At 38.2% G+C, this 27228-nt stretch overlaps 1 protein-coding gene across 2 annotated transcripts in view; it reads right to left on the reverse strand.

The window, feature by feature from the left end:
- Positions 1 to 27228, reverse strand: part of fstl5 (follistatin-like 5) — a 214931-nt gene that overhangs the window by 142908 nt on the left and 44795 nt on the right. For both annotated transcript variants that reach the window (XM_082506093.1, XM_082506094.1), the window contains exon 3: positions 26310 to 26340. In XM_082506093.1, the coding sequence (XP_082362219.1) occupies positions 26310 to 26340 (31 nt within the window). The remainder of the gene's footprint in view (positions 1 to 26309; positions 26341 to 27228) is intronic.

Here is a 27228-nt window from a genome sequence, read left to right on the forward strand (position 1 = left end):
ACTTTTCCAGTATTATTTTTGTTGGTATTCATTATATTTTTCTAACCATTTGGATCTTTTAAAATAAATTATGAACTGTTTAAGAAAAGTCCCTAAATGAATTAACAGCTCCCTACCAATTAAGTTGACAAACAAGGTTAGAAACAAGGTCAGTATACTTAAAACTAAACTAAACTTAAATGGTAAAAAAACCCAAAGAAAACTCGATTTTAAGAAAAAAGCACTGATACATTGTTGTGTTCCTAAAATGAACTAAAATGCAGACAAACTCTTGTTAGCTTTAGGTTTTGTCAGTTTGATCAAATGTGGCAACAGAACAAGGATGAGGAGGCTTTGGTCCAGATGTTTACTGGCACTTGACATGTTTACAGGACAGGTTTTTGTACTGTGAAAGCCATTACAGATGAGCATGTCAATGGCTGCATAAGAGGTGAGTCTGAAAATTATTTTTATGCACAAAATACAAGCATGACTTTTACAAGTCCAGTACGTTAAGGCATCAGTGTTTGTCTGAACGTAAAACATTTTGCCATGCCAAACACTAACCATATCATAATAAATTGAAAGCTTAAACTAAACGAACTAAAACTAAATATTTCAAACAATAAATATTAAATGGACCCACTCTTGAAACTAACAAATTAAAAATGGATGGAAAGAAAAAACTCATGAAAAATACAAAACTCTAATAACTTTGATTGGAAACCACAAGGAGAGGGTTTGTTTACAAGGTCAATGTGCCCCTCAGTGTACATGTGCAGTACCTCCACCTTGCTGCAAGTGGGAACTGAATGACCAGAAGAGATGGAGCAGCTTGTATTTTGCAGTAACCAATGTATTTTCAAATAAAGTGACCCTTAAAATAGCAAGGGCTACAATGTCATTCAGTATTCATTGAATTCTAGGGTTAAGGAATTGAGGATTTAAAATGAAAAAATAACCAAAAACCGTATGTGTGAAAGGTGTCCTTGAGTAACAGATTTATTTCTGGAAGACTATAAGGTTGCAGTTCTGCAACAAACCCTGATCTCTGACCACTGTGTGGAGGAGGGGAAAAAAGGAGGAAAAGACGTAATAAGAGAGCCAAACATCACAGCTTATATGGTGATTCAGCAGCAAACATAAATAAAATCACGAAGCTGTGTGATTTGTGAGGATGACTTCATTTACAAGGGGTTTTATGAGTGCAAGGTTAGTGTGATTTTCTCTGTGGTCTGCCTTTTCAACCTGTATGAACACTAACACGACTTGACAGGCCACAGATCAGTCCGTACAGTAACCCATGAACCATATCAAATATATTGGCTTTCTAATAGCAGCCTGCCCGCTCTTACATTGCCCTTTGGAATAGTCCACAAGAGGCGGAGGGGTATGTTGAGCGCAGAAGGAAAAAAAAATGAAAAAAATAACCTCAATCATACCTCTCAAGGCTGCACCCTGATGAACGTAAGGGAAGTCAGGCAATGACTACACGGAAAATGATTATAGCTTTGTCCACTACCTACTCCAATAGAGAAAATGTCACTGTATTTATAGGCCTTAGTGTACCCTTATTTAAAAACTACCAAAGTAATAACACTACCCTGCAAATATAGTTCAACCTTTTTCTTTCACATGACAAAAGGGACATCATAAAGGCTGTAATAAAATATAAAATAAAAAAAACAAAATAAATAAAAAGAACACATACATATTTAAACACACACACACCTTCATACAGACCACCAACTGGTGTTAATGAATGAAAGCCCACCATGGCAAACAGCCTTATGGAGGAGTGTCATGAATTCTGTTTTAATGAACACAATCGCAACATGCCTTGTGCATATTAAAGAGGTGGAACTGGCTTTATGACTATGAAAACACACAAACACACACAATACAGAAGAGCCAATAGCGATACAGTTGTTTGATTGATGTACTTCCCTATCGAGGCCCTTACACTATAAGAGACTATGTGTCACAACAAGCTGTATCTTCCTTTTTTGTAGTTATTTATTTTCTATTTTCTATTTCTATTTTCTCCAGAGAGCTGGAGAAATTCCTCAAATATTCAACATGAAATTAAATGGAAATTATTCTCATAACAGATGACATTTTTTAAAAATGTTTTATGTGATCGATAGAAACATTTTTCAATTCTGAGAATCTGCTCTTGTTCTGGGTTTTTAATCATAGTTTTTAAAACTACATCTAATTTTCATTTGAGACAATTTTGTTTTTTGGCTCAGTCCTACTCAAATACAAATAAGACAGTAATCTCACTGCAACTCATAGGAAACCCCACAAAAAGAATTTGCGGATGCAAAAAAAATTTCACATTCAATGACCAAGTAGTTGCAGCGACCAACTCTTCCCCCAGATATTGAGACTGCAAGGTGATTGCACAGGTCGCTGCTGCAAAAGCAGGAGGCAACCTAAAAATTGCAGTTGAGCTAAAACTGATTGTGATCACTTAAAGTCTGATGAAAGTCTCCAAACAATTCCATCAAATTGATAAATGCGGACAGATGGCAGAATGCCAACATGCTGCAATCGATTTACGTCATTCTGCACCAATGAGTCCAACTTGACTTCACTAGTTGTCAACTGGTTGTACTCTGGTTTAATTGCTATATAAAAGCAAGGTTGTTGATCATCAATGTGATACTTTTATTAAATTCCCTAACAACTACGTTGCTATTTATGGAGATTTTTTTTCTGTTTCAGATCTATGAGGTTTTGGCTAGACTCTGAATCTATGTAGTTAATGAGAATTTCTGGATGCAGACAGTACAGCAGGACCCCAATCATACACAGATGACTGATTACACCTTATTGTCATTATATCACCACCTATCATCAAAGTAACTTTTAATATGGCAACTCATGGCAAGTTGTCACAGACTCTGATGCCCATCTTCATAGCAACCATTTCTAAAAGGACAAGATCGTAAGTTCATTGCACAGAGTCATTATAATATTGGCCATGCAATGGTCTCCGGTTACTGTTTTGTGACTATAGCATTTGATAAAGTTTAAGTGGCTTACAACCAGCTGAAATGACTTAGCTGTGAAGCAGATTGGTGTTTCAGAAAAGATAAAAGTCAATAACAGCATCCAAAGCATTTCTTTGCTGCCGAGAAAGACACATCACCCCCCCTTACATACACTCTCTTCTGTATTGGGAATAATGAGAATGCATGATAGCTATCAAGAACAATGCAAAGAAAACAAAAATGTTGGTGTTTAGCAATACTACAGTCTTTACCACTTTAGTTCCAGTTCATGTTTAAGAGTAGATTTTAGTACATACCTATACTCTAACTGACTTCTAACCCATATTTAGCTATCAACTCTATTAATCTTCCAAAGCATTATTAAAAAAGTAGATTAAATATTAAAATAAGAGCTACATTTTGTCTACTTTGCCTGAGAATTATCGTAACAACTAGGCTTCTACTGGTAATGTTCACATAATGTAATTTCCTCTCCGACCACTGTCACTGCAGAGCACCAAATATCTAAAAAATATATAATGTCAATGCATTTTTGTTTTCCTTCCCATTATCCACTCCTAAAGCAAGATTATTTCTTACATAGCTATTTCGGCAAGTTGCCAGTGAACATACTGCATTAGGCATTTCATTTACTCAGAACCATATTACCCAATGCAAATTAGCTGCACACGATCACAACTCGTAGATCACAAAGTTTCACTTAATTTCCTCCACATAAGAATGCCCAACTTAACTGGAAAACTGTCATGTAAAATAGAAAAATAACAAAATAAGGTGTAAGCAGACCAGCATGCACAGATTTTACTCACGCTGCACACAAGCTGTTCACTACCAACCAATAAATATTGACTACAGAGAGGTGCTTCACTGCATTAATTACAATCTATGACATATTTAGCTTTGAGCGGGACAGTATAGTGCTCGATTCATTCACAGAGAAACCAAGATCAACACCATCTATTCACAGACAACCGCAGCAGATGGTTATAGAAATGCATTAAAGAAATAGCTTTGCTTCTGAGACCGGATCCATTACATTCTTTGTCGTTAGCATCACTTTATTCTTCCATTTATTAAAAACAACTTTTACTTTTGTAAAGTCTCCTTCTACAGAGATGGATATGAGCGGAAATCACAATAGTTTCAGGCTTTTGTTTTTATGATAATAGTTTGTATAATTATATGTATTTAAAGACAATGAGTCTAGAGATGTTTAAAAAAAACATACTGCATAATTTCAAAACTTCCTAGAACATCAGAAGAATCAGCTGAAAGACTTCTACAGTTTCACTTTTGAGGCTTTCAATCAGAAGCCTTCATGAATATCTGCCTTCAGTTTTAGCAGTCACACGTCAGGGTAAACAAAATGACTTAAAGTGGTGCGCCTCATTCATATCCCAAACAATCCCCCCACACATAGCCCGCATTATGCTCTATCCGTCACAGAGGATTTAGACGGGATACAAGTGTGTACACTGTGACCTGATTGGAGCCAGTCAATTTGCTAGTTTATTAATTCCCCGCGGTGCACTGGCGTAATGATTATTCAGTGAATTTGCGTCGCACAGCGAGGCATCCTCCGTCACCAGCAGGGTCAGCGAAGGACAGAGTCATCTGTTATCAGTATGCACATCCAACTGTCTGGCCATCAGCTGACAACAGAGACAAATGAGGGATCGTACACAGCAATTCCTTTATTGATGACCTATTGTTTTTCAAAATGTGGACAGAAATCCATGATGCCAAATCTTCAATGGGACCCTTAGGGTAGAAATGTAACTTGTCTTGTATACACCCACTGAGATTATAGATCATGTTCTACCAGTGGCTGAATACAATCTGTTTACTTGAAATATAATGCATGAGTCTCGCTCTGTGAAACTTCATTGCAGCTGATGCTTCTTTTCAGAGCAGCCAGTCAATTTGTTTCTCCTCTGCTTATTGTTTTATCACGGAGTAGTACAATATTTTTATTGTAACGTGCTATGACATGAACTGTCATTTGTAAACACACCACAACTTCTGCTACAATACCTCAGCTTAGGTGGTATTCTTTTATTTCCATGCATCTACTACACTAAAAACAAGAAGAAAACAAGAGAAACTGAAAAAATCTGACCTAATGACAACAGACTCCCACACCATGCAAGTTTTGTTAAAGGACTCAATAACACTTTGAGACACTGTGGATACTGACATATGGGTGGACTTAATAGTCATGATATGTGAGTGGTGATAGCAGACTGTAAATTATATAAAAGTCACATGCTAATAAAAGTTTTTAGCAACAATTTTTGAGTTTGAAAGAGTCGTTCCTGTCAGCTGGCTCACCGGAATTTCCTTTTTTTTTAAAACTGCAGTTAGAATGAGGCTGGATAGCAGAGAAATTAATATTTGTGAAGTCAACACAGCCAAGGCTGACTAAGCAAAACCAGTGAGCACAAATTCTTTAGCAGAAAGTAGAACAAAAAGGCCAAAGTCAGCAGGTCAGAACCCAGAAATTGTCATTAACATACTCCCCAACAGAGATCATTTTTGCATAGTTTCGAGAACTGAAAGTATATTTATGCAGACTGCAACAAAACAGTGCAGCAACATGAGGTTTATAAGAAAAAGCAAAGGGATCTTAGACGCCCTATATCAAGTAGCATCCTTTGATGATCAGGTCAAACACGCTGGGAAACAATGCCTTTGTGAGATTTATAATATTTGTTAGCTGTCTTCATCATAAAGAAAGCAAGGTACAAAGAATTTTAGGAAAAATGTAAAACTAAAACACTGGGGGGGGGGTTGCAAAATTTGTGATCGCCAAAGTTTTTTTCAACCCACGTTCTTGATCTAAAACATCTGACTCAGCTAAGCCTTATAATTAATCCATCTTTGTTCTCCACTAAAGGAGACCCATTATCCTCACTTTCAGTTCCATCTTTTTCATTGTTGCTTTCTACTTAAGCAGCTTTTCATGAGCCACAGCTCAACATAATTCCTATTTATCTTACATTGAGGCTTTAATGCAGCCCTCAAGTTTATCTTCTGTTTGAAACAAACCATTTAGCTCTTTTTGCACTCCATTTAAACTAGCTTTTGTCTGATTGGTTACCCATTATCAACAGACGGTTTGAAAATCATGTGGGTGGGGCTTCTGTGTTCACAGCCAGAGGTTAGAGTTACTAACACACACTCTGAACTGGCGATTATTAAAAAACAAACAAAAACCCTTTGGTAACATTTATTGGGTCAAAAGTTTACATTAGTTTACAAAAAGTTTCCAAACACTTAAATTTTTTCTTTGAATTGTTCTTTTGCCTGAACAGCAAAATCTTTAATGACTTTTATAAACAGGAATTGAGTGCACAATTTTACTTTATTTTGGATTTTCTCCAATCTACTTCAAAATCAGTTTTGATGAGTTTGGCTTCATTGACTTGTTAGTGAACCCAACTGTGTTCAAGTGTCAACAGTCTAGCCATTAATTTGAGTGAAGCTGAAGAATTTAGAAATAGTCCTCCTTCGTCACTGCATCAACTTTGGACAATTTCCCAGGACCACTGGGAGTAAAACAGCCCTGGATCATGTTACATCATCATGACTGACAGTGGTTTAAAAGCCTCACCTCCTCGAAACATCTGTCTGTTTTTGGGTTATTCCTGAACATCCAAACCAATTTCCTCTCATTTCAGAGTAACACCTTGGGACCTTGGCAGAGTGGTTAATCGTTCACAGCCAAATAACATATATTTAACCTCTTAAGCACCCACGCACCCAAAGATGGGTGCAAAAGGAAGGAGACGTGGAGATCAGAAAACTACTGGGGGCTTAACAGGTTGAGTACAATTGTTTGTGCTGATGATTTTCAAATCTGCAGTTGATTAGAAATGACTCCAAGAGACCTTCCTACATAACTTATGTAAATCTAAAATTCTCATTCTCAGATCTTCACTGAGTTCCTTTAGCATTGTTCTGAATATTCAGTGCTGTCAAACAAATCGTTTTTATGCTGACACAGAGAAACTACCAGTAGCAGTAAATCATGACTCCTAACAAGAAGTTAATAGGCCTGGGTCTGGGTGCAATTCCCCCCTCCAGGGGCAAGGGTACCTAGACCCGGTTTGTAGAGTATGCTTGGGGAGTGTGATTGTGCGTACAGCGTCTCTTTATGTCTGTCTCCACGTTGGTTGAGTGTGGAGTGAGTGCATATGAGAGCATGAGGGTGGGAATGGATGTTTGTGTCTGTGTGTGCCCGTATGTCTGTGTCTATATGTCAGGTTGGGTATCAGACGCCACCTCTCTGGGGACACCTCAAGCCCTCCAAGGTTTGGAGGCCTATCTCCACCCACCACCACTTCCCCTGCCGGTGGCGGACTCCCTCAGGTGTCGGTGTGTTGGTGGTTCTTTGTATCTGGGGGTGGGCGTCCGGGTACACACCGGCTCACTCCTTGGCGGCCGCTTGTCGGGGCCTGGGGCCTGGGGCTCGCTCGGGCCCCTTTGGAGGTGGGGTGCCCCCGGCCTCTCGGCCTGGGGCTCGGTCACTCAGGCGCAGCTGGGGGCCGGCGGAGCTCACGGGCGCGTCACTGCAACTCCCCCTGACTTCTGCTCCGCGGCTGCTGGGCGAGCCCTCATCTGGGACTCTCCTCAGCTCTTACTGGAACAGTGGCGCGGCTGCCCCTCTGTTGGTCTTCCATGGTCTCTTGTGTTCTGGGGGCCTCTGGATGTCTGGAGTTTTGATCTCCTCCATACCCACTTCACACCCTGGAGGACGGGGCTGTGGCCCCCCCACACTCCCTAGCAGATCATTACATGGAGAAACCTTTGGAATGCAAGCATGCTGATCCACACAGGTATGCACACATGGGTATTCACAGACGCGGACTAAAGCTTTCTTGGCTGCTGCCTCAAAGCACACTGTGCGCTGTCTATCTTGCGTGCTGCACAATATCGTTTATTATTTAGTAAATATTGATATCTATGACTAACTAGTTTATTGTGATGGTGCTTTGTTTTCTCTATTATTATGGTAAATGGCCTGCATTTGTATAGCGCTTTTCTAGTCCATAGGACCCCAAAGCGCTTTACACTACATTCAGTCATCCACCCATTCACACACACATTCACACACTGGCGATAGCAAGCTACATTGTAGCCACAGCTGCCCTGGGGCGCACCGACAGAGGCGAGGCTGCCGGACACAGGCGCCACCGGGCCCTCTGACCACCACCAGTAGGCAAACATGGGGTTAGTTTCTTGCCCAAGGATATTTGGCACGCAGCCAGGATGCAGCCTGGGATCGAACCACCGACCTTCTGATTAGTGGCTGACCTGCTCTGCCACCTGAGCTACAGCCACCCCTTATGTTGCTCTTTGTTGTTTGCTGTCTCCTCTGTTTGTTTTTTTTTGTTTGTTTCTTTTTTTCTCCATACAGGTGACCCAGGAGTTCTTTTTTTTTCTCTCTCTCTTCCCCCCCCCTTCTCACCGTCTCTTCTCCCCTTTGGTTTTCTTTCTTTCTCTCCCCCTCTTTCTCTCATTCATTCCCCCTGTCCTATTTATTTAAAAAAAAAAAAAAAATGACAAAGGATGAACTGAAGCTCTGCCATCACGTAATGTCGCATACTGCTGTTTCTGATGTCATTTAAAAAAAAAAAAAAAAAAAAAAAAAAGAAGTTAATAGGCATTGGCATGATCAAGTTAAAAGACACTACAGAACCTTCAACATCACTTATTCAAAATTCGAATGTAAAATCATTTCACGCTGGACAAAGAACAGTATAAAGAAATTAATAAAATTGCATTCAACTTCTGACCACAATTGGTAGTATGCACCATTGAAACATACATAAGAAAAGAAAAAAGGAAAAATATGATATCATTAGATTAAAGAAAAAAATTTGGGTTAATTTTATGCAAGTCATTTATTCATTCATTAAAATATTAGGATAATGTTATGTTTTAGCCTTTTAAGTTACATTCAAATATATTCATGGTATGCAAATGAAGCATTTAGCACTGATAACAGCTGCATAATTGTCAATTAGTGACAGGTATTACAGTAACTTTAAACTGCAGAGAAGTTGTCTGAAATTGTTTGATGAGCGACAGTTATTAAGTTAAAGTTACGTTAGTGCTATTGTGGACAGCTGGACATTGTAATTGACTGAACTACTGTTTGCATCACAGACTGAAAGGACCCTGACTCTGACAGAAAGGACCCTGAAAGGAGTCTGACTGTTTAAAATGACAAGCTTTAATGTCACCTTGGAAATTACTTAACAGTTCACCAGCTGTATGCTTGCTATATGCTGAAAGAATGGCACTGACAACAGCTGTTTATGCAAAACTGCAGCTGAATATTGAAGTAATCAAAAATGTAAAAAAAAGAAAAATGAAATAAAAAAATCCCTGATTCAACATTTACCTTTAAAATCTTTCTGGGAGCTAAATAAACTTTTGTTCTTAACCTTGTTTGATAGAGTTCTGTGTTTTGAAATCTCAGTGTGGCGAATGGCTTAAGATGCAAAGACAATTAGTCAGAATTATCTCATTAAAAACCAAATGAAAATATGCCCTGTGCAGGTAAAACATTAACCTTTAGTCAGAGCGTGTAAGCAACACCAAGGTCCTGACAGATGTGACTCCAGTGTGCAGTATTTGAAGGGCATCATCCCTCCATGCATGCATAACGAGGTGAACACTGTGTAAAGGGATAACAGACGTACTTGGACATGGCCAACATAATCAGATTGTCTTTGCAGATGGATCAAAGCATTGCTATGGCACCAAAAGACAAGCTTTAAAACCACAAAAAACCCAATAGTGTTATGGAAATTGTCTTCCCCAAAGTGTAACAACCTGCACTCTTTGTAAAGCCATTCAAGCTTCTGATAACTCTGGTCCTGATGCTGACTCAAACAAACAAACAAAAAACACACACACAGACATCCATTTAAGCAATATCATTTTGAAGCATATTTTTTCCTTGGACAGGCATCTCCGTACCTTTTTTTTTTTTTTTTTTTTGCGAATGCTTTCTATTCTCTTTGTAAACTCAAACTGTTGCTGTAGTACCTGTATCTGATGTTTTCCATTACAACAGCTCCGAGTCCTGAGGGAGAGAGCGAAGCGTGGTAAACAACAGTCAGGCGCTAAGCTCACACAGTGCAGAGTTTAGCTGGCCCACAAGGCCCATGAATAAGAAAAAGGAGATGCAAATTGGAATAAACAACAACTACAACAATCTTAAAACTTTACTTGCGCATAAACAATGTCACAGTCCCTCACACCAACTGACACTTCGTGCAAATAAGTTATCTGAAATCTCAGACGGTGAGCAAGTTCTTAAGTGGAGCGCTGCGAATACTGGAAGGCACAAGCGTGCACATTAGCAGCGGCAGCAGCAAAGTGTATTTTTAGCCAACCTGTTGTCATGCAAAGAAAAGGTGTAACATATTCACGGTTAAACATCTGACATCATCCAGTCTGCCATTACCTGCCGTTTTTTCTCAAACAATGGTTGCATGTAAGTCTGACCATTAGCAGTGTCTCAGGAACAGCAATTTCCTGAATGTCACCAATTTGTTGACAATGCATTATTTGTGACATATTTATGGAGAAGGACATTTAATGGCACTAAGCATGATTTATTTTCAGCCATCCTGAGCCGGAGGCATGCATAGTCTTGGAGATTTCATTTTAAAACAACTGGTGAATAATTTTCACCTAAAGACAGGAACCTTAACCAATAGAAAGAATTTTGAATCTTATAATGGATTGACTCCAGATAAATTCATTTCAGGCTCAATTTCCGATGTGTTTGTTAAGCTCGCAAACTTGTCTCTTTATTCAAAAATGAATCTTCTGCCAGGAAAAGGTGTTAAGTCTGGTCACTGCGACCCCCTTCACATTCGGTGCTAAATGATTTACTAAAGCAGCATGGTGGTGCAGTGGTTAGCACTGTTGCCTCACAACAAGGTCCTGAGTTCGACTTTGTCATCTGAGGATTCTGCATGTTCTCCTTGTGTTTGTGTGGGCTCTCTCTAGGTACTCCAGCTTCTCTCTCAGTCCAGTGACATGGACACCTGGGTTGGCTGGAAGACTGTTTACTTAGCCTGGCAGGGTGAAGGACACTGTCTCAGCTGAACTATGGACACGCACACATATACTGATACTGATACTGATAAGCACTCACTGACGCATCACCCTCCCTACCCCGGATCCAACGCCACCTCCAACGCTTACCTCCCCTCTGATGTGGACATCGGGTCAGCTGAAGGCGCAGTCGAAGATTGCAGCGGTCCCAGATCAGATGTACACACTGGAACACTTTCCCATGTTGCTTGTCTGTGTTTTATTGTGCTATGGTGTGTTGACAACTGTGCATTATCCTTTTGTGTTACACATTTCGATGTTTTTTTTCCTCGCTACCTAGCCTGACCTGTCTCCCCAATGTGATGTTTGTGTATTGTATGTACGATCGGCAAGGTCTGTCATCTCGGTTGTGGGCAAAAGACCTGCAACTGACAAATAAAGGCAATTTCATCTCTCATCATCTCTCATTTGGTTAAATGGTGACTGCCCATAGGTGTAAATGTGAATGATAGTCTTTCAATCTGTGTTAGCCCCGCAGATTGGTGACCTGTCCAGGGTGTAACCTTCCCCTTGGTAGCTGGAATAGACTCCAGTGCTCCCGTGACCCTGACAAGGATGAGTAGATGAGAATGGATCGATGGATTATCTCCACATTTCATAAGTGAACAAACATCAGTTTAAAAGGTAAAAAGAACAGGCTGGTTACACTGGCAGTCTGGGCTTCTGACAACAGTTTGTTCCAGAACAATGGACTCCAGAAGGTCCACGAGAACAGACCATAACTCACTATATATCAAGAGGGTCTCCAGTTTAAACTTCCTCAGTGTCCAACTGTCAGAGGACCTGTCCTGCAATAGACACACCTATGCTCTCAGTGGCCAGGAGTTAGCTTCGTGAGGAAGCTAAGGAAGGCTGGGTAAATAAAAATTCCCAGTACTATAAAACACATGCAGCGCAAAAAGATGCACTCCATAAGAAAATAAAGCTTGAATTATATTTTCTCCCTTCTATATTTAGCTACTTAAGGGTTTACTTAAAATACACACTATATCAATATGTTTAAAATCAGCTCTTGCAGATAATGAACAGCTTATACAGCTCAAAATTGATATGAATGTAAATGTGCATAATTATCAATTTTTCACCAGAACACTGTCAATTTAGAAAGCTACTGGGTTTTGAAATATCAGAATCAGATTTAAAGTTGTTCTCTTGTTTTTTGTCTTCCTTCTTCCACAAACTACAAATTTGTCTAGGTGTATAGAGACAGATGCATTAACTACACTGGAAGTACATTTGGCATGGTTTCCCATTCGTTTACAAATTGTTTTCTGGTGATAAAAGGTGTCAAAAAGGCAGGCTGTTACAGCATTGTTATCTTCGGCTTTACACATGGCACGTCAAAGACTTGTTTCTGTCAGCCCCAAAGGTAACGACCTGCTCAAAGACCTATATCCATCAGCGTCGTTAAGGTGTTGTGTTATCACCTGCTGAAATGCACTTCTTCCCCTACCAAATGCTAATTGCAACATTGTGACAACACTTTTACTCCTGGTGGCATAAACAACTCTTGAACTATTTATGAGTATCTATTTGAGGTATAAGAGCTTTTTCAAGCCTTTTAAGCAGAGCAACACACTATGTTTAAAACATTGATGACTTCCCTTCCACCTCGATGACTTCATTCCACAGCCCTTTCACTAAAATACAAAGACAAAGTCTTGGGGAAAGAAAAAAAAACATTGTCACTTCTTATGTTTCCCTTTTTATCATTTTACTCACTGTGTGACTGCAGGTCAACATATAACTCTGTTTCATACTGTTACATGGTTGGACTATATATTCCTAAATTTAATTTCCCATGTTCTGTTTGATAAATTCAATCTAGTCTGACTCAACAAGGAACGGAGGACAAATCCTTAAAATCATTTATAAAGGGGAAAGCCTATTCCATTTTAATAAAAGCTGAGCTCTGCAACCTGCTGATCTGAAACCCTGCCAACCTCTGCATCTCTAAGTGTCGTATAAAAAATATATATATAACAGTTATGTTCAAGAGAAAGCGTTTGCATTCACATTTTCGACATTTAACTCTTATACGAGACAACCGAACAGTGAAATCCAATTTCCTCTTTAACAGTAAAAGCAGCCAGAGTAGAAAGTGCAAGGGTCAAAGCCACTACGTGCTGACAAGAATAACTGCAAAATACGCTCTAGTGTACCTTGAATTATCACATACTATGAAAACTTGTTAGATACAGAAATTCTGCAGGGGGGAAAAAGCATTACGTCTAAACAAGACAGGGACATTTTCAGTTCAGGTAAAAGGACGGAGATACAGACGGGGGTGTTTACTACTCAACATCTATCTTGTCGCCCTCTACAAACACAACTGACAGCACATGAATAGACTGTGCTTCGTGTTTATGAAATCTAAAAGAGCACCGAAGTCAACTCACGTTCAACTTATTCATAAAATGCTGTCTGACATATTCATCACAAACCACTTTAGTGTAAATACAAATTAAAACTATATGACTAAACTTCACATGAAATATTCCCCAGCTTGTCAACAGTGTACAAAGGTATACATCACAGCTGCTCAGCAGAGGCTAATCAAAGAATCCCCACCCCTACAATAGATTTTTTAAAAAGACTTTCACTGCTTTGAAGGAATGTAAATTAATCAAACCACACTATCAAAAGGAAAACAGACTCTTTATGAATGAAAACATCAAATCTCCTTTTTCCCCCCGGCATGGTTTTTAATTAATACAGAAAAAAACTTGCACTGTTTATGTAGAAATTACACCAATTCATTTTGAGATTCAACACTTATAATAATTGCAAATGTTGTTCAAATATAGGGACAAATATTGTTTTATGAAAATTATGCTATTGTGCAAGATGTGCACATATTTTGTGTATAACATATCCAGTATTATCCGCAAGTATTTGGACAAATTACTCTGTCTCTGCAAACCACCACTGTGGATTTTAAAAAACTAACAGCAGTAGACTTTCAGCTTGAATCCAATCAGTTTAGCAAAATTATCGCATTAACTGTTTCAGAATCATATATTTTAGATCAGCAAATCTTCTACAAAACCTCTTTACTGACTTGCAAGGTTTCCTTGTGGATCTCTGGTCTCTTTTCCCTCAATTTTTATCCACCTTTATAGTTACTGAATGCAGCAACAGAGAGAACCAACAGACCTCCATGCTAATTGACTAGCTGCGATTACACAGCCTTTGTCGAGAACCAAGACCTTTGTGATAGGTGGGTACTCTTACCAGCGGGAAATTTCAAAAATATCTGGAAAAAAATGGTCTGTTTGTTATTCCTTGTTCTTGTGCTGTTGTTGGTTATTTAGTTTAGCATGCAGAAAAGTCCTAATTCGCTATACACACAAAAGAAATCTTTGGATTGACGTGTACTGGGTGTGAAAAACAATGCTTTTAATGCTGCTTATGTGACCACTGAATATTTTATCATGTTTCTCCTTTTTCATGGTAACCTCTGTTTTCACTCCCTTCCTGTCAACACCGAAGTAAGTGCTTCTGGCTTTTCGGTGGACCAGAGGCAAGCACGTTTGCATAGGCTGCATACCCAAAATCACTCTTTACAGCCAAATAGCTACACAAACACAGAGAGACACAAATGCAGCAACCCCAGTTCCACTTATGATGATGATGCACACTTAAAAGAATAAAAAAAGAAAGAAAAGATAGATAGCCTAGATAGCCATCACTCTAATGTGCACCTGTTTTTATTCAGTGACCATACTCATTACATTTTCATTTTAGGATGTATACCTTCATCAATGTTATGCAAGTTGTGCTGTGAATGTGAAATGTGTGAAATGTGAAAAAGACCAAAAGAAAAAGCATTCAATTTCAGGGACAACACTAAGAGAAGTGTGTTACTTTTAGGCACTTATAGTATCTGTATGTGTGCTGGTTCCTGGCTGAGTGCACGTGTAAGAGTGGATGAGAGCACCTGGTAACCACTTGGCAACTTTCCGTCCCATTTCATTCCCTGGCCTAATGACTGAACGTGGGCCAGACTCCTCTCTCAGTCTGTCCACATCAGGATGCAGCACTGAGAGCGTTTCCACCAACAACCCCATTTATCAGAGATTGCCGCCTAATTGTAAGCACCCTGCGCTACTCCCATTACTACTTCACATTACAGTGGGCTGGATGGTGGGCAAACAAAAAGACAAGCAGCTTTCCTTTTCAGACCTCATTTCTCTCTCCCTCTTCCTCTCTCTCTCATGAACTTTGTATGGCTGATTCTGCATTACTATATCTCTGGGTGAAATATTGACATACAAAGATAAAAACTGTTTAAGTAAATTCAGTCCAATGTAAAATGTTCTTGCTCAAAGCATTACACGCACTCCTGACATTTAAGGTAATATTTTAGAGGAGAGAGATTAACACGTCTCTCTCATACAAAAAGAGATACAAAAAGAAATGTTTCTGTTTATATTGACTGTAATACAAACCTGACTCTTACTACTTGCACCAAATAATTTTGACATATTTTGTGAAGAAACTATCAAACCGAAAAGGCGAACTCTTCAAAATCAAGAAACAGCTTTCTATGCTGAACAATAAAACAGGAGTAAGAGTTCTTCTTTCCCAAAGCTGGATATTTCCAGCTTACTGTATGTACTACCATTCACCGAAGACCAGCGACCAGGGGGACTGAGTTGTATTTATTAGACCTAACTGTTAAGCTGAGTCTTCAGAATAGAATTTAGTTGATGTACCAACCAGAAGTAATCCTAGTCTAAACTAAAACAGGCTTTGTAATTTTAATGCATATGACTATGGCTGTTTTCTACCCCTGTCTAGCTCTGCCTTGCTAATTTATTTTGGATTTGCGGCAACAACTCACGATCAAAGGAAAGGAAAATGCAATTTCACAGACTCTGAAATAATAATAAAAGCATACAAAAAAAATCAAGAGTTAAAACATTACTGCATGAGCACACCAATTGCCAACTATTGCACTTCAGTAACAAATACTAGGAACCACTGTAAGGAAAATATGGAAAGAGCACCTGATAAAGACAAAAACTTGTTTTTTTTAGTTTGTTTGTTTTTAATACAACGAAGCAGCAGGCATGCTCACTGCAAATCACTATACAGACTGATGACTTCATGTATTTTTAAAAATTCATCTGCTTTTTTACCAACCATCTGATGAGTTGTTGTCCAGCACAAACTCTGATGACAACTCCCTTAGAAGTTAAAACAGAAAAAGAAGGCCTTTCATTGCTTGCTTCTATTCTTAACTATTCTCTTCTGCTTATCTTAAAATCCATATATGACACAGTAGTAATATAAGCTGTAGAGAAACAGCAAAGACTTTGACTTTACATCAACTCTTAAAAAGCCCCAAGATTATGGCCATTTCTAGCAGACAGTTGGTCACTGTAACAAACGCTACAGCTTTCTAGTAGGTACCTCTCCTATTTACCATCTTTACCATCTTCTGGTATGCTATAAAAACAAAACTCACTGGATTTGAGTGAATTTGCATGCACAGTAATAAGGTGCAACAAGTCAGTTTGTGAAATTTCTAGAATCAGAAGAAAAACAAATGTGGGTGTTTTTGTCAAATAAACTGCAGCTAAATCGAACTAAAATCATACAAGTCCAGTGTACTCTCACTCACATCAACTTCTTATCTCAATCTGCATGTGATGAAATTAGCAGAGAAAGACAAAATAACACCTGAAAGCTAATTTGGGAACCGAGTGTGTTAGAAGACCTTAGCTGTTTAACACAAGCACACTGTTGCATATAAAGACTGCCTGTCACTGCTCTGAGATTATGTTGAGTTCAATGGAACAAAGCTGGGTGAGAACTTAAAAAAAAAAACAATAAAAAAAAAAAAAAGTTATACCTAAATGGGTCAAGTATATATATTTTTTTACATGTTTGGGCACTGTTGCAGTTATGCCATTCACATAAAAGGAACATTAAAGTTAATCTAGGCTGAAAGCCGGAACAGACCTTCAGGATAATATCTCTTCCTATGATTACTGTGTTGACCTTCAGATGGAAAAAGAAGCACCGCTATTGCCAAGCCTTCATCATTATCCGCTGTAAGTAGCATGGGTTCATGCAGATCACTAAGAATTATTGATGAATCTCAATTAGATTCGTCTCACTCCATTTAATTCTACATATTCAGGATATGGTTTGCCAAAAATTATGGGTATCAACATCCAGGGAGTCATTTATACACTCAAGATGACTTTTGATGGTAATATTGTTGATCTTGCTAAGTGTGCAGCACGTTATGCTTCCTTTGGCAGCAGCACTGATGATCGCCATGACACCCATCACTCTTTTTTTTTACCCTGTGTCTGTTATTATTTTCAAATAAGCAGTTTAACGTTCTTTGAAAGTTCATTTAGCAATTCAAAGACCAGAAAATAAATTACATGCCATAACAGTATACTAGGATATGGCTCATAAATGCTATTCTTATGGCCTAGAACAGCCAATGTGTTTTCATGGGTAGTAGCTCATTAGACGTCTGTACCTCAGCAGGAAACATTTGAGTGGTTCACACTATGCTGAGTCCTGCTGGTTTACATCTTAGTCATCTAATTAGGAACTAACTTACACCTGGAACGCCAGGTGAGCGCAATTAACAAGCATGTAGGATGAAATACCAGGGTGCTGTAGAAAGCCATTTTAAAATCAAGCTAATTTCGGATATGTTTTTTCTCCCCATGACAAAATCGACCTTTCTCATATCACACAAGTAATGTGTTTGTTCCATTTAAGATGTTCCAGTATGCTAAGCAATTTGATATGTGTAGCACAAGACAAATGCGCTTTCACAGAAAAAAAACGACACAAAACAATTAAGAAACTTTAAGAAACCTCAACTTTTACCAGATTGTTTATTCTGAGTGTGCAGCATTTAAAGATAAATCATTTGAATTAAACAAGATACCAACATAAAATAGCACTAATTTAAAGTTAAATGCAATTTACCAAAGGGCTGGACTGAAAGAAGAGGGGGAAAACTGATACTAATCTGAACTCTGTTGGCAAGACTGTATAACGGTCTACAGGTTGCAGTAGTGTAAGCTGAGTAAACACACTGTAGTTTCTAGTTTGCTCATTTGTCCCTGGCAGGAAACAAAGTGAGACTGCTCTCTGAAGATATTAGAATAGTAGTACGTTAACACAAAAAGTATACAAGTACCAGCAAGCAAACTGAGTTTATGACTTCTTACTAATGTGGATGTCTGTACCTATTGCATCACATTATTTTGAAATAAGCAGTTTTAAATTAAGAGTACATTAAACTTCTTGAAAGATGGACAATCATGAAACGTTTTGAATGCTGTGGTTTGTCTTTGTTTTTTTCACCAGTTTGTTGTTTGAGGGGTTTTTTTTGGTTAGTTTTTTATTTTGTCTTTTGTTTTTTTACATGTAGGTCTAAAATAAATGGTCAGTTTTAGTGTTGTTGCTTTTGCCCACAAAAATACACTTATCAAATGAAACAAAACAATATTGTTAAATTATTAAATTTGCTTTAGTGTGTTTTTTTTTTAATCTTGGATTGTGTGTGTGTTGGTTTAACAGTGTTGGTAAGCCCACCCTCTAAATGCTTGTGCTATAGCTTGTTTGATGCTCTTTAGCCTTTTCTGCCATCTTTGTTGTCAAGGGTCAGGACAGCAAAATTAATGTGACAAAAAAATGCAGCTTCCCCATTAATTTCACTGACATGTCTACACTGGGGTAGCAGGAGTCCTGACCCCAAGGAGGCACAGGAGGCCAGACATGCCTAGAAAAATCATTCAATATAACTTCAGCAGCCCTGGCCAATCAAACAAAACAATGACCCCATCTGATGTTAAGCACTCTGCGGCATACAAAATACTTTGACTGGTTTATAATAGGATAATCAAGTCAAATGCCACCATAACTTTACATAGTCTTTAAAAAGTCCTGCTTAATAGAAACAACTGTACAGTGATAAGCCTTCAAATGACCATATTACAGTTATTTTGTATTACACGTAATGCCAGAGGTGATGTAACTAAAGATTAGAAGGACAGGGATAATTGTTACGCAGCTGCTAAACACTATTCCTCAGAGTATTTAATACAGACTGTATACAACAGAACAACATACCCATTATGACATTACCCATTGTTTGGAAACTTGTATTTGAAGCCTTGATTTTAGTATTTTTGCCATTTCCGTCACGATATTCTGAAGCCATTGTGAGGATAAAATTATCAGCTAACAACACTAGAAAGCTAAGTAAGGTAGCATCACAAAGACACAAAGTTATATTAATAAAACAAAAGTTTCAGTCGCCAAATCTTAAGCACAGACTTCAGGGCCAGGCTGTTAGTACAATTAGCCAAACAGCAATCCATTATATTTGTCAGTTAACTGAATTAAAATCTTCAAAAAGGCCAAGAGGTCCAAATTAGTGACTTAAATTGGCAGAGGTAAAGTCGTACAGTCAACTAGGAGTGCAATTGTTGGCATCCACCTGGCACTGAAGGCAGTCATTTATTATTTTATTTGTTTTTAATGCAGTCGTTGTCATGACAGGGAAAATTTGTTGTAACGATCAGAAACAGCTGGGACTCTACAGGAACTGACTTAGGCGGCCATTAGATGAACCGCAGTGTTTGGCTTTGTGTTATACAAATTTTAAAAAGGATTCCTTATTCAGGATATCAGGCCTCAGCTTGTTAAGACTATAAACACAGGCTCATTAGCTACGTCACTGGTTCTATAACAGGATATTGTACATGGAAAACCCATTTCAGACACCCTTAAAGTTGTTTTTTTATAGTAGGATGATGAGCCTAAAAAAAAGAACTGAATAAAAGATCTCCACTTGTAATATCATGCATTTTTTTGATGAGTGTTTCACCTGTGCCTTTAAGGTCATATTGCTATCAGACAGTCTATGAGCTATATTGAAGGATCTGGGCATCAATTTAAAACAGAGCATGAAGACCTCCAGTGCAAACACAGTCTAACGCTTTCTGAAGTGCAACGTGACCAAGCAAGGTACAGCTGGCTTTTTCCCCTGAGAAGGTGAAAGTGTTGTACCATACAGTATTTAGGGCAGACACGAGTGTCCTCTAATGGCTTAGTGGGTCAAGGAGCATAAGTGGCCTGTAAATCTAGCCACAAGGTCCTGCGGGGATTCAAAAGGCAAATCCTATAGGGCCTTTTTTCTGTTTTTTTAAACCCAGCCACTCATCTAAGACTGACTGGGGTGCTCATAAGCAGATGGTGCAGTGTAGTCCCATAGCATCTCTTTAAAACTGCTTCCTTCCCTGCCCAGGAAAAGACAGTACTTCATGAATCTACAATAACTTGATTAAGACTTACTGTATGAAAGCCATTACAAATTCAATTGTGGCAAAACAGTGACGCTAGATGGAACAACAGGGAGTCTTCCAATAATTCTGTCTGAGAAAGGTGCAGAGGAACGCAGCATTCACCTCTCCTCAGTACAGCTGTGACGAGTTATTAAAAGTGCAACCCAGTCCCAGGGGGTGGTGTGTAATTTTAGAATTAATATACAATTTAGAGCTTGGTGTTTACAGCTTTTGAATTATTCAAATGTACTGCTATGGGCTCGGGTTTGGTAGGAGTAAGCAGTAGGCAGTTGCCATGCATACAAATGAATAAATTACGCGAGACGACATAGATTAGAAGAACATAAACATTTGTGCCAGGAAACAAAACAAGATGTTTGCTCTTGTGCAGAGTTCAAATCTGAAAGGCTGTAACATACTAATAGGAATAGTCCACGTCTGTAAGGAAATCTTTCATCAGCAGCCAAATTCGCACGTCAGCACTTCACCTGTTCACTCAACAAAAATACATAAATCAACACATTTTCTGCAGGTATAAGATTTGACTCATCTGCTAAACTTCAATGGTATTACATGATTGGTTTTTTATTGTTTGATTTTTGTGTTTATATACATCAAGTAAGTAGCAATAACTATACAAAGTAAAGCACAAAAGTGTGGTTGTTTATATTGGACTCTGGTGACTACTCGTGTAAAATTAATATGAATAACAGAAAAGCACCGGAGAGATATTCATGATATACATTCATAGATATTCATAGTTGCTTTAAAATGCATTTATAATTAACCGGTGGGCCTGGGTTTGATTCAACTGAACTCCAAAGCTTTCCTCACAGAACAAGGCTATGGTGCCAAGTGAGAATACAGGTTCTAAACCTAGGATGTGCTCACTATAACTAGATCAATACTGACCTGTATTTTGTTTTGTGTGTTTGAGCACATGTAACGGAGTGTTCAACACAGCTGAAGGGGTGTTGATTGTGTCCGTCTGTCAGTCATCCATCTATCCATTTTCTTCTACTTATCTGGTGGGCCAGGTTGCATGGGCAATAACCTAAGCAGAGAAACCTAGACCTCTCTCTCCCCAGCCAACTCCCCGAGCTCACCTGTGGGAACACAGAGATGTTCCCGAACCAGTCGAGTGATATGTGTCCTGTGTCTACCCCAGGGCCTAATCCCTGTATGACATGACCAGAACTCCCGCAGGAGGTACCCAGGAGGCATCCTTGTCAGTTGCCCTAACCATCTCAGCTGGGTCCTTTCAAAATGGAGAAGCAACTCCACTCTACACTGACGCTCTCCCGAATGACTGAATCGAAGGAAGTGACAAGCCTCCAATCAGAGAAAGTTCATTTCTCCTGCTTGAATCCACAATCTTTCTTCAATCACTACCCAAAGCTCATGACCACAGGTAAGGGTAAGGATGTGGATCGAGAATCTGTACAGGGCTAAAAAATGTAATAAATATTTGATGTTGTGACCATTTCGCCAGCCTATACGACAGTAAACATGAAACTACAAATTGTAACCCTAAACTTATTAGGAAACGCTAAGTGAGAATTACAGTCGGGGCAGAGCATAAACAAGTAAATTAATAAATAACAACACATAACCAATTTCAGGAAAATCCATTTATGTTTTTGTGCCAGAAGGGAGGGAGGGAAAAAATTGGCTAACATAACAGAATATTAGGTTTTTATATCACCAAATATTTGTATTAGTTTTAAAACTCCTTTATTAGTCATGCTGTAAATTTAATCTTAGAGGTTCTCATTCCCATTCTGATGAGCACTCTGTTCACCATGTGGGGCAACTTGAGTTAAGCAACTTTCCCAAGGACACTTTGGGATGTGTTAGGTGGCAAATCTCGAGAAACAAAAATACCCCAATGCAAAACATTATTCCCCTCTCTCTGACCAAGCTTTTTAATATCGGAATCATACATCTTAATATGAAAGAAAATCAATTGTTGGCTAAATAAAACAAGGTTCTCTGAACACCAGCAAGTTTATTTTACTGTGTCTTGTTTATACACTACACCAGCAAAAGTCATTAATCTTAATAGTGCTGCTACCAATGACATTTCTTACATGTAATGAGAATGGGAAGACAATCTTAAAAAGCTCAATCACATTTTTCATATGACTAAATCAGCCCATTTATTTTGTAAAATTGCATTTCACCAGCAGCCCAAGGTCTTCCTGTAGTATGCATAACAAGCTCGCTTAGTGTGGTATGTGCTCGTTCTGGGACTCCAATTACCGAGCATCCTGGAATACGTTTGGCATTTGTCTCTTCCTTGCTGACATTCAGTTCGAGTTTATAAGGCGCTTCATTCATTCCATCTATGATTTTTTTGTTTTGCTTTGGCATCCACAGTAAATGCAGGAATGTAATTTTCATCCATCCATTTCACAAACTGCTCATCTTGTTCAGGGCTGGACAGGTCGCCAGTATATCACAGGGTAAAAAAATATAACAGTCTCAGACAAGAGAACACATTCAAGTATGTATGAACATGGAAAAAGACAGAGAGAATTTCTCAATAAACCACACAACAAAACTAGTTGTGAAACTGAGGGGGAAAGCATTTTAAAATAGGATTCTTGCACCTTTATAATTCTTCTTAAAATCAAAAAATGAGAATTCATATTGAACAATGATGAGATTGTATAATACATTTTGGACATTTTATAAAATATCAGTTTATATCAGTAACGTAGTAGTTACTGATATAAACTATGAGAGAAAAGCTATTCATCAGTGCAATAATATCTACAGCAATATTTGACAATTTCTTTATCGCACATGACAGTAAAGTCTTGTATTTTGGACTGTTGCTCAGACAAACCAAGGATTTTGAAGACACTTTTACCACTTTGATCTGTGCTTTAACTATTTGCACTATTTAGAGCTTCTACTGGTATACCTACACCAAACTGTTCGGTTTTTAAGATAAAAGCTACAACTGCAAAAAAAGTCAAATTCAACTTCTGGATCTGTATTTTTTTGTATTCTTATGATTATATTCAACATATTTTCTATACATTACAATTTGTCAGATTTACTGTGCATTACCATGACTTTATGTATTAGAACAACATCAATCAGTACAACACATTAAAGAGTCACAATTAAAAAGCATGGGGTTTTTCCTGTTATAACCATGTTTGTGGATAATATTAGACTTTGTTGTTGTATTTCAGTGGATCTGTAGAAAACCCAGAGATAAACAGTGGCATCTTTAAAATACTCTACTCTAGCATATTTATTTTCTGTGAGGGTAAAGCTGAATAATAAACACACTTTTTCATCTGTTTTAGTATACAGGAAGAGTCGGTGTGGCTTCTGTTAATTAAAGTAAGAAATATCAAGTTATATTTGTGAAGGAAACATTAATTAGGTAAGTGCCCTGCTCCAGATGTCTGCCCTGTAACTACATCTTAAAACTAATAAATGTATGTGATTGCTGGTTACCTCAAAGTGACATGAAACCACAACAGCTTTATAAACTAAATTTGGTGGGGGGGACTTTTATTCTGATCTTGACTTGCTAGATGTCTATTCAATCCGTTAATTTTGACGTAGCTTCTAAAACTGGGCCTTTTAATGCTAAATCAACCTCAGTTTCACAATAACGAGAAGGCTCCAATGTACATGGTGATACTTGAATAATTTATGATTTTCCCTACAGTTTGCTTGCCTTCTCGTTATCGCGGCTGGAAATGAGTTTGCTGAAAACTGGCCAAAGTGAGAGCTCCCCTCTCGGCTTACAGAACATGGTGCATTAAAGTGAATCACAGCAGACAGCTGGGGCCGCCCTTTATGGTAATGCGCCCTCTACAATTACTGCTTCGACCTTCCCTGGCAAGGAAAAATGGGGAGATGTCCATTTAGCGCCCCTTTCAAACACTTAGTGGCAGGCATGTTGGGCAGCAGGACCACCTTTTGCCTGACATTGACTCTTGTTTAGAGGAGAAAGAGAAGACATTAGAAAGGTGACGGGTTGACAGATGAGATGTATCTGTCAACCAGCAAGAAGAGCATGGTGCATTAATGCATCACCACTGTCCAGATCCACAGAGGTAGTTGAAGCTGGTTGGAGATAATAGTGCCAAGTACTGCTGCAACTATCAGTTTTTTCCTACCATTTTATAGAAACCCAGTTCCAAAAAAGGTTGGGACACGGTGGAAAATGTACGTAAAAACAGAATGCAATATGTACAGGTTGCACCTCCATCCCATCAGAGATGCAGGTTTTTTAAGTTAGCACTGATAACAACCTGGATGGTTCCTCTCCTCGTTGGTCTTGAGAATGCAACATGCATGTTTTTCCAAAGAGAATTTCAAATTTCGATTTGTCTGACCAAGAGAAAAGTTTTGCAAATGAACAGAGCCACACATTAAACTCAAATGAACATTATCGATGCAATAACTGGTTAATATACAGTGTGTGTGTCCTGAGTACATTTTTAAAAAATTACATTTAAAGTTAAGGTTATCCAACTTTTTTTAGGTTGCTGGACCTTCACGGCACAAATTTTTTTGTTAAAGCTGAGAACGACTGCATTTGGTGTTAAAGATAAATGGCTTATTGAAAACTCTGCGCTGCATTTTTAACTTGTTCACACGGCTCCTTGTTATGGAAATATAATTCAATCACTTTCATGGACTGAGCATATCAAGAGTAACATATCTCATTGCACAAAAACACCCAGCTGAAAGTAAAGTATGAGAAAACCTCCCATTATAGACGCTGAAGGGTATAACCATTTAGTGCTCACTTAATCTGCTTTCAAGCATGCAATGCAGCACTGAACTTTTATAGATATTACTCAGCTGAGCTGTATGTAACATGTCTGATTCAAACAGTCATCTTAGCTACCCGCTGATCTGCATTCCCTTCCTTGTATTTACTACTCACCACACCACCGCTTCCCTAAACCCTTCCTGACTATATACATTTGTGGACTATCCTTTTTATGTGCTACATGTGTGAAAAGGTACCCTCAGACCTAATTCTCCTGGCATTGCAGGAGGTTAAATGAGTGAAAAATGTCTATGGTATAATGTGAAAAAACCCTCTATATACTGGTGAAAAAAAACTATTTTGAGCAGATACAAAACATGTTGGCGGAGGGTCTGCAAAATGTCTCCAAACAAAAACTTGAAAACATGTTTTCATGCAGCTGACGAAGTTTAGGTTGAGGTCTACTTTTTTTTTCAACATTTGTACAAGCTTAGTCACAATTCATAGTATTACAATTAGACACAGGCATTTCAAGCAAAAAAATACCAACCAGATTTCTTGCACACAGACCTGATAACTTCAGTTTTTGAAGGAATCCAAACAGAACTTTTTAATTGCTGTTGTCTTTGGATTTTCGTCTTTCCTGTTTGCGTTCAGAACGACGACTTTTATCAGTTTGGTATCTGATGATAGTTTTGTTATTTAATGGCTGCTGGCTACTGTATATTTTAGTTTAGTAACATAAAATATTCATTTAGGGTTTAAATATATCTTGATAAGTGAAAAGTCAAGCTTTGTACAAGAATGTGACCATTGCATGAAATCTTTTTGGTGTAGGAGATAAAATTTTAGAAAGAGGAGATGAGAGAGTGTTATGCTCCCAGTAGGTTTCTTATTGTGGTGTTTTTGATCAAATGTGCTCTTTTTTTGTCTTTTAGTTAAAAAAAAGGCTACATAAATATTTTATACTACAAAAAAGCAAAAGTGCTTCACTTAGGCTGTAGCTTCAACAACCCCTCCCCTTGTACACAACATGTTGACATACAGGAAGGAAGGAGGAAGAAGGAGGAATCAAAGGCAGAAACTCACCTTTTATTCTCAGGTTCTCTGGAATGCCATCCTGTTGGAAAAGCAAAAAAGAAAACAGAGATAAGATCTATGAGATCAAAACCTACAACATTAAGGTAAATGAGTGCAGTTACATGTCCTTGTATTAGATGAATGACATTCTGCAGTCCATTCAGTATATTAACATTCTTCTGAAAAATGGTGTTTCACATCTCAATCATCACACAAAGCCTAAGGACTTCATTCTGAATGCAAGAACTCTGAATGTCTGAATGTCAAATAATATTGCATAAACAACCCAAACAACAGTGTACCTTTACACGGCAATTTGACTCACTTACACGGATAACAGACAAACCTTAAGCTCTGAGATTTTATTTACTTACATATTATTTAATACATATTATTGACTTCTTCTTGCTTTTAGTCATTAGATATGTTTCTTTAGCTTCTGATATCTATTTACATCTATTTAGATCATTGTATCCAAGTGTTTTAACTTTCTTTTTTGAACAAGTTAACCAAATTAGTAGTCCAGATGCTTCTTCAATTGACAAATAAATGTATAAATGTAGTGTAACAGAAAAAAATATGCAGTAAAAAAAAAAAGAAAAAGAAAAAACATATTACAAATATACCAAAGAGCAAACAACTAGGACCTTCTGAGTAGCCGCACTTTAACAGATTTGCATGCTTATTGAGCATAGTTGTAGAAAATGCTGCTATCAGGACTACTATTCTAAGTAACTGCTCTCCAGAAACCATGAATGCGAAAGAAAGAGGCATAAATATTTGATTTCTCTACAGTGAAATCTGCATAGCTCATCCTTCTCGTTCTTGTACAGAAAAATCAGATTCTCTTTCTAGCAGCTCGAGCTGGGTGGCGTTATGAGGAAGATGCATTATGCAACGGGTCTACAGTCAATAATGAACTGTGGTC

Source organism: Aulonocara stuartgranti (assembly GCF_965226115.1).
Source record: "Aulonocara stuartgranti genome assembly, chromosome: 2".
Lineage (NCBI taxonomy): Eukaryota > Metazoa > Chordata > Actinopteri > Cichliformes > Cichlidae > Aulonocara > Aulonocara stuartgranti.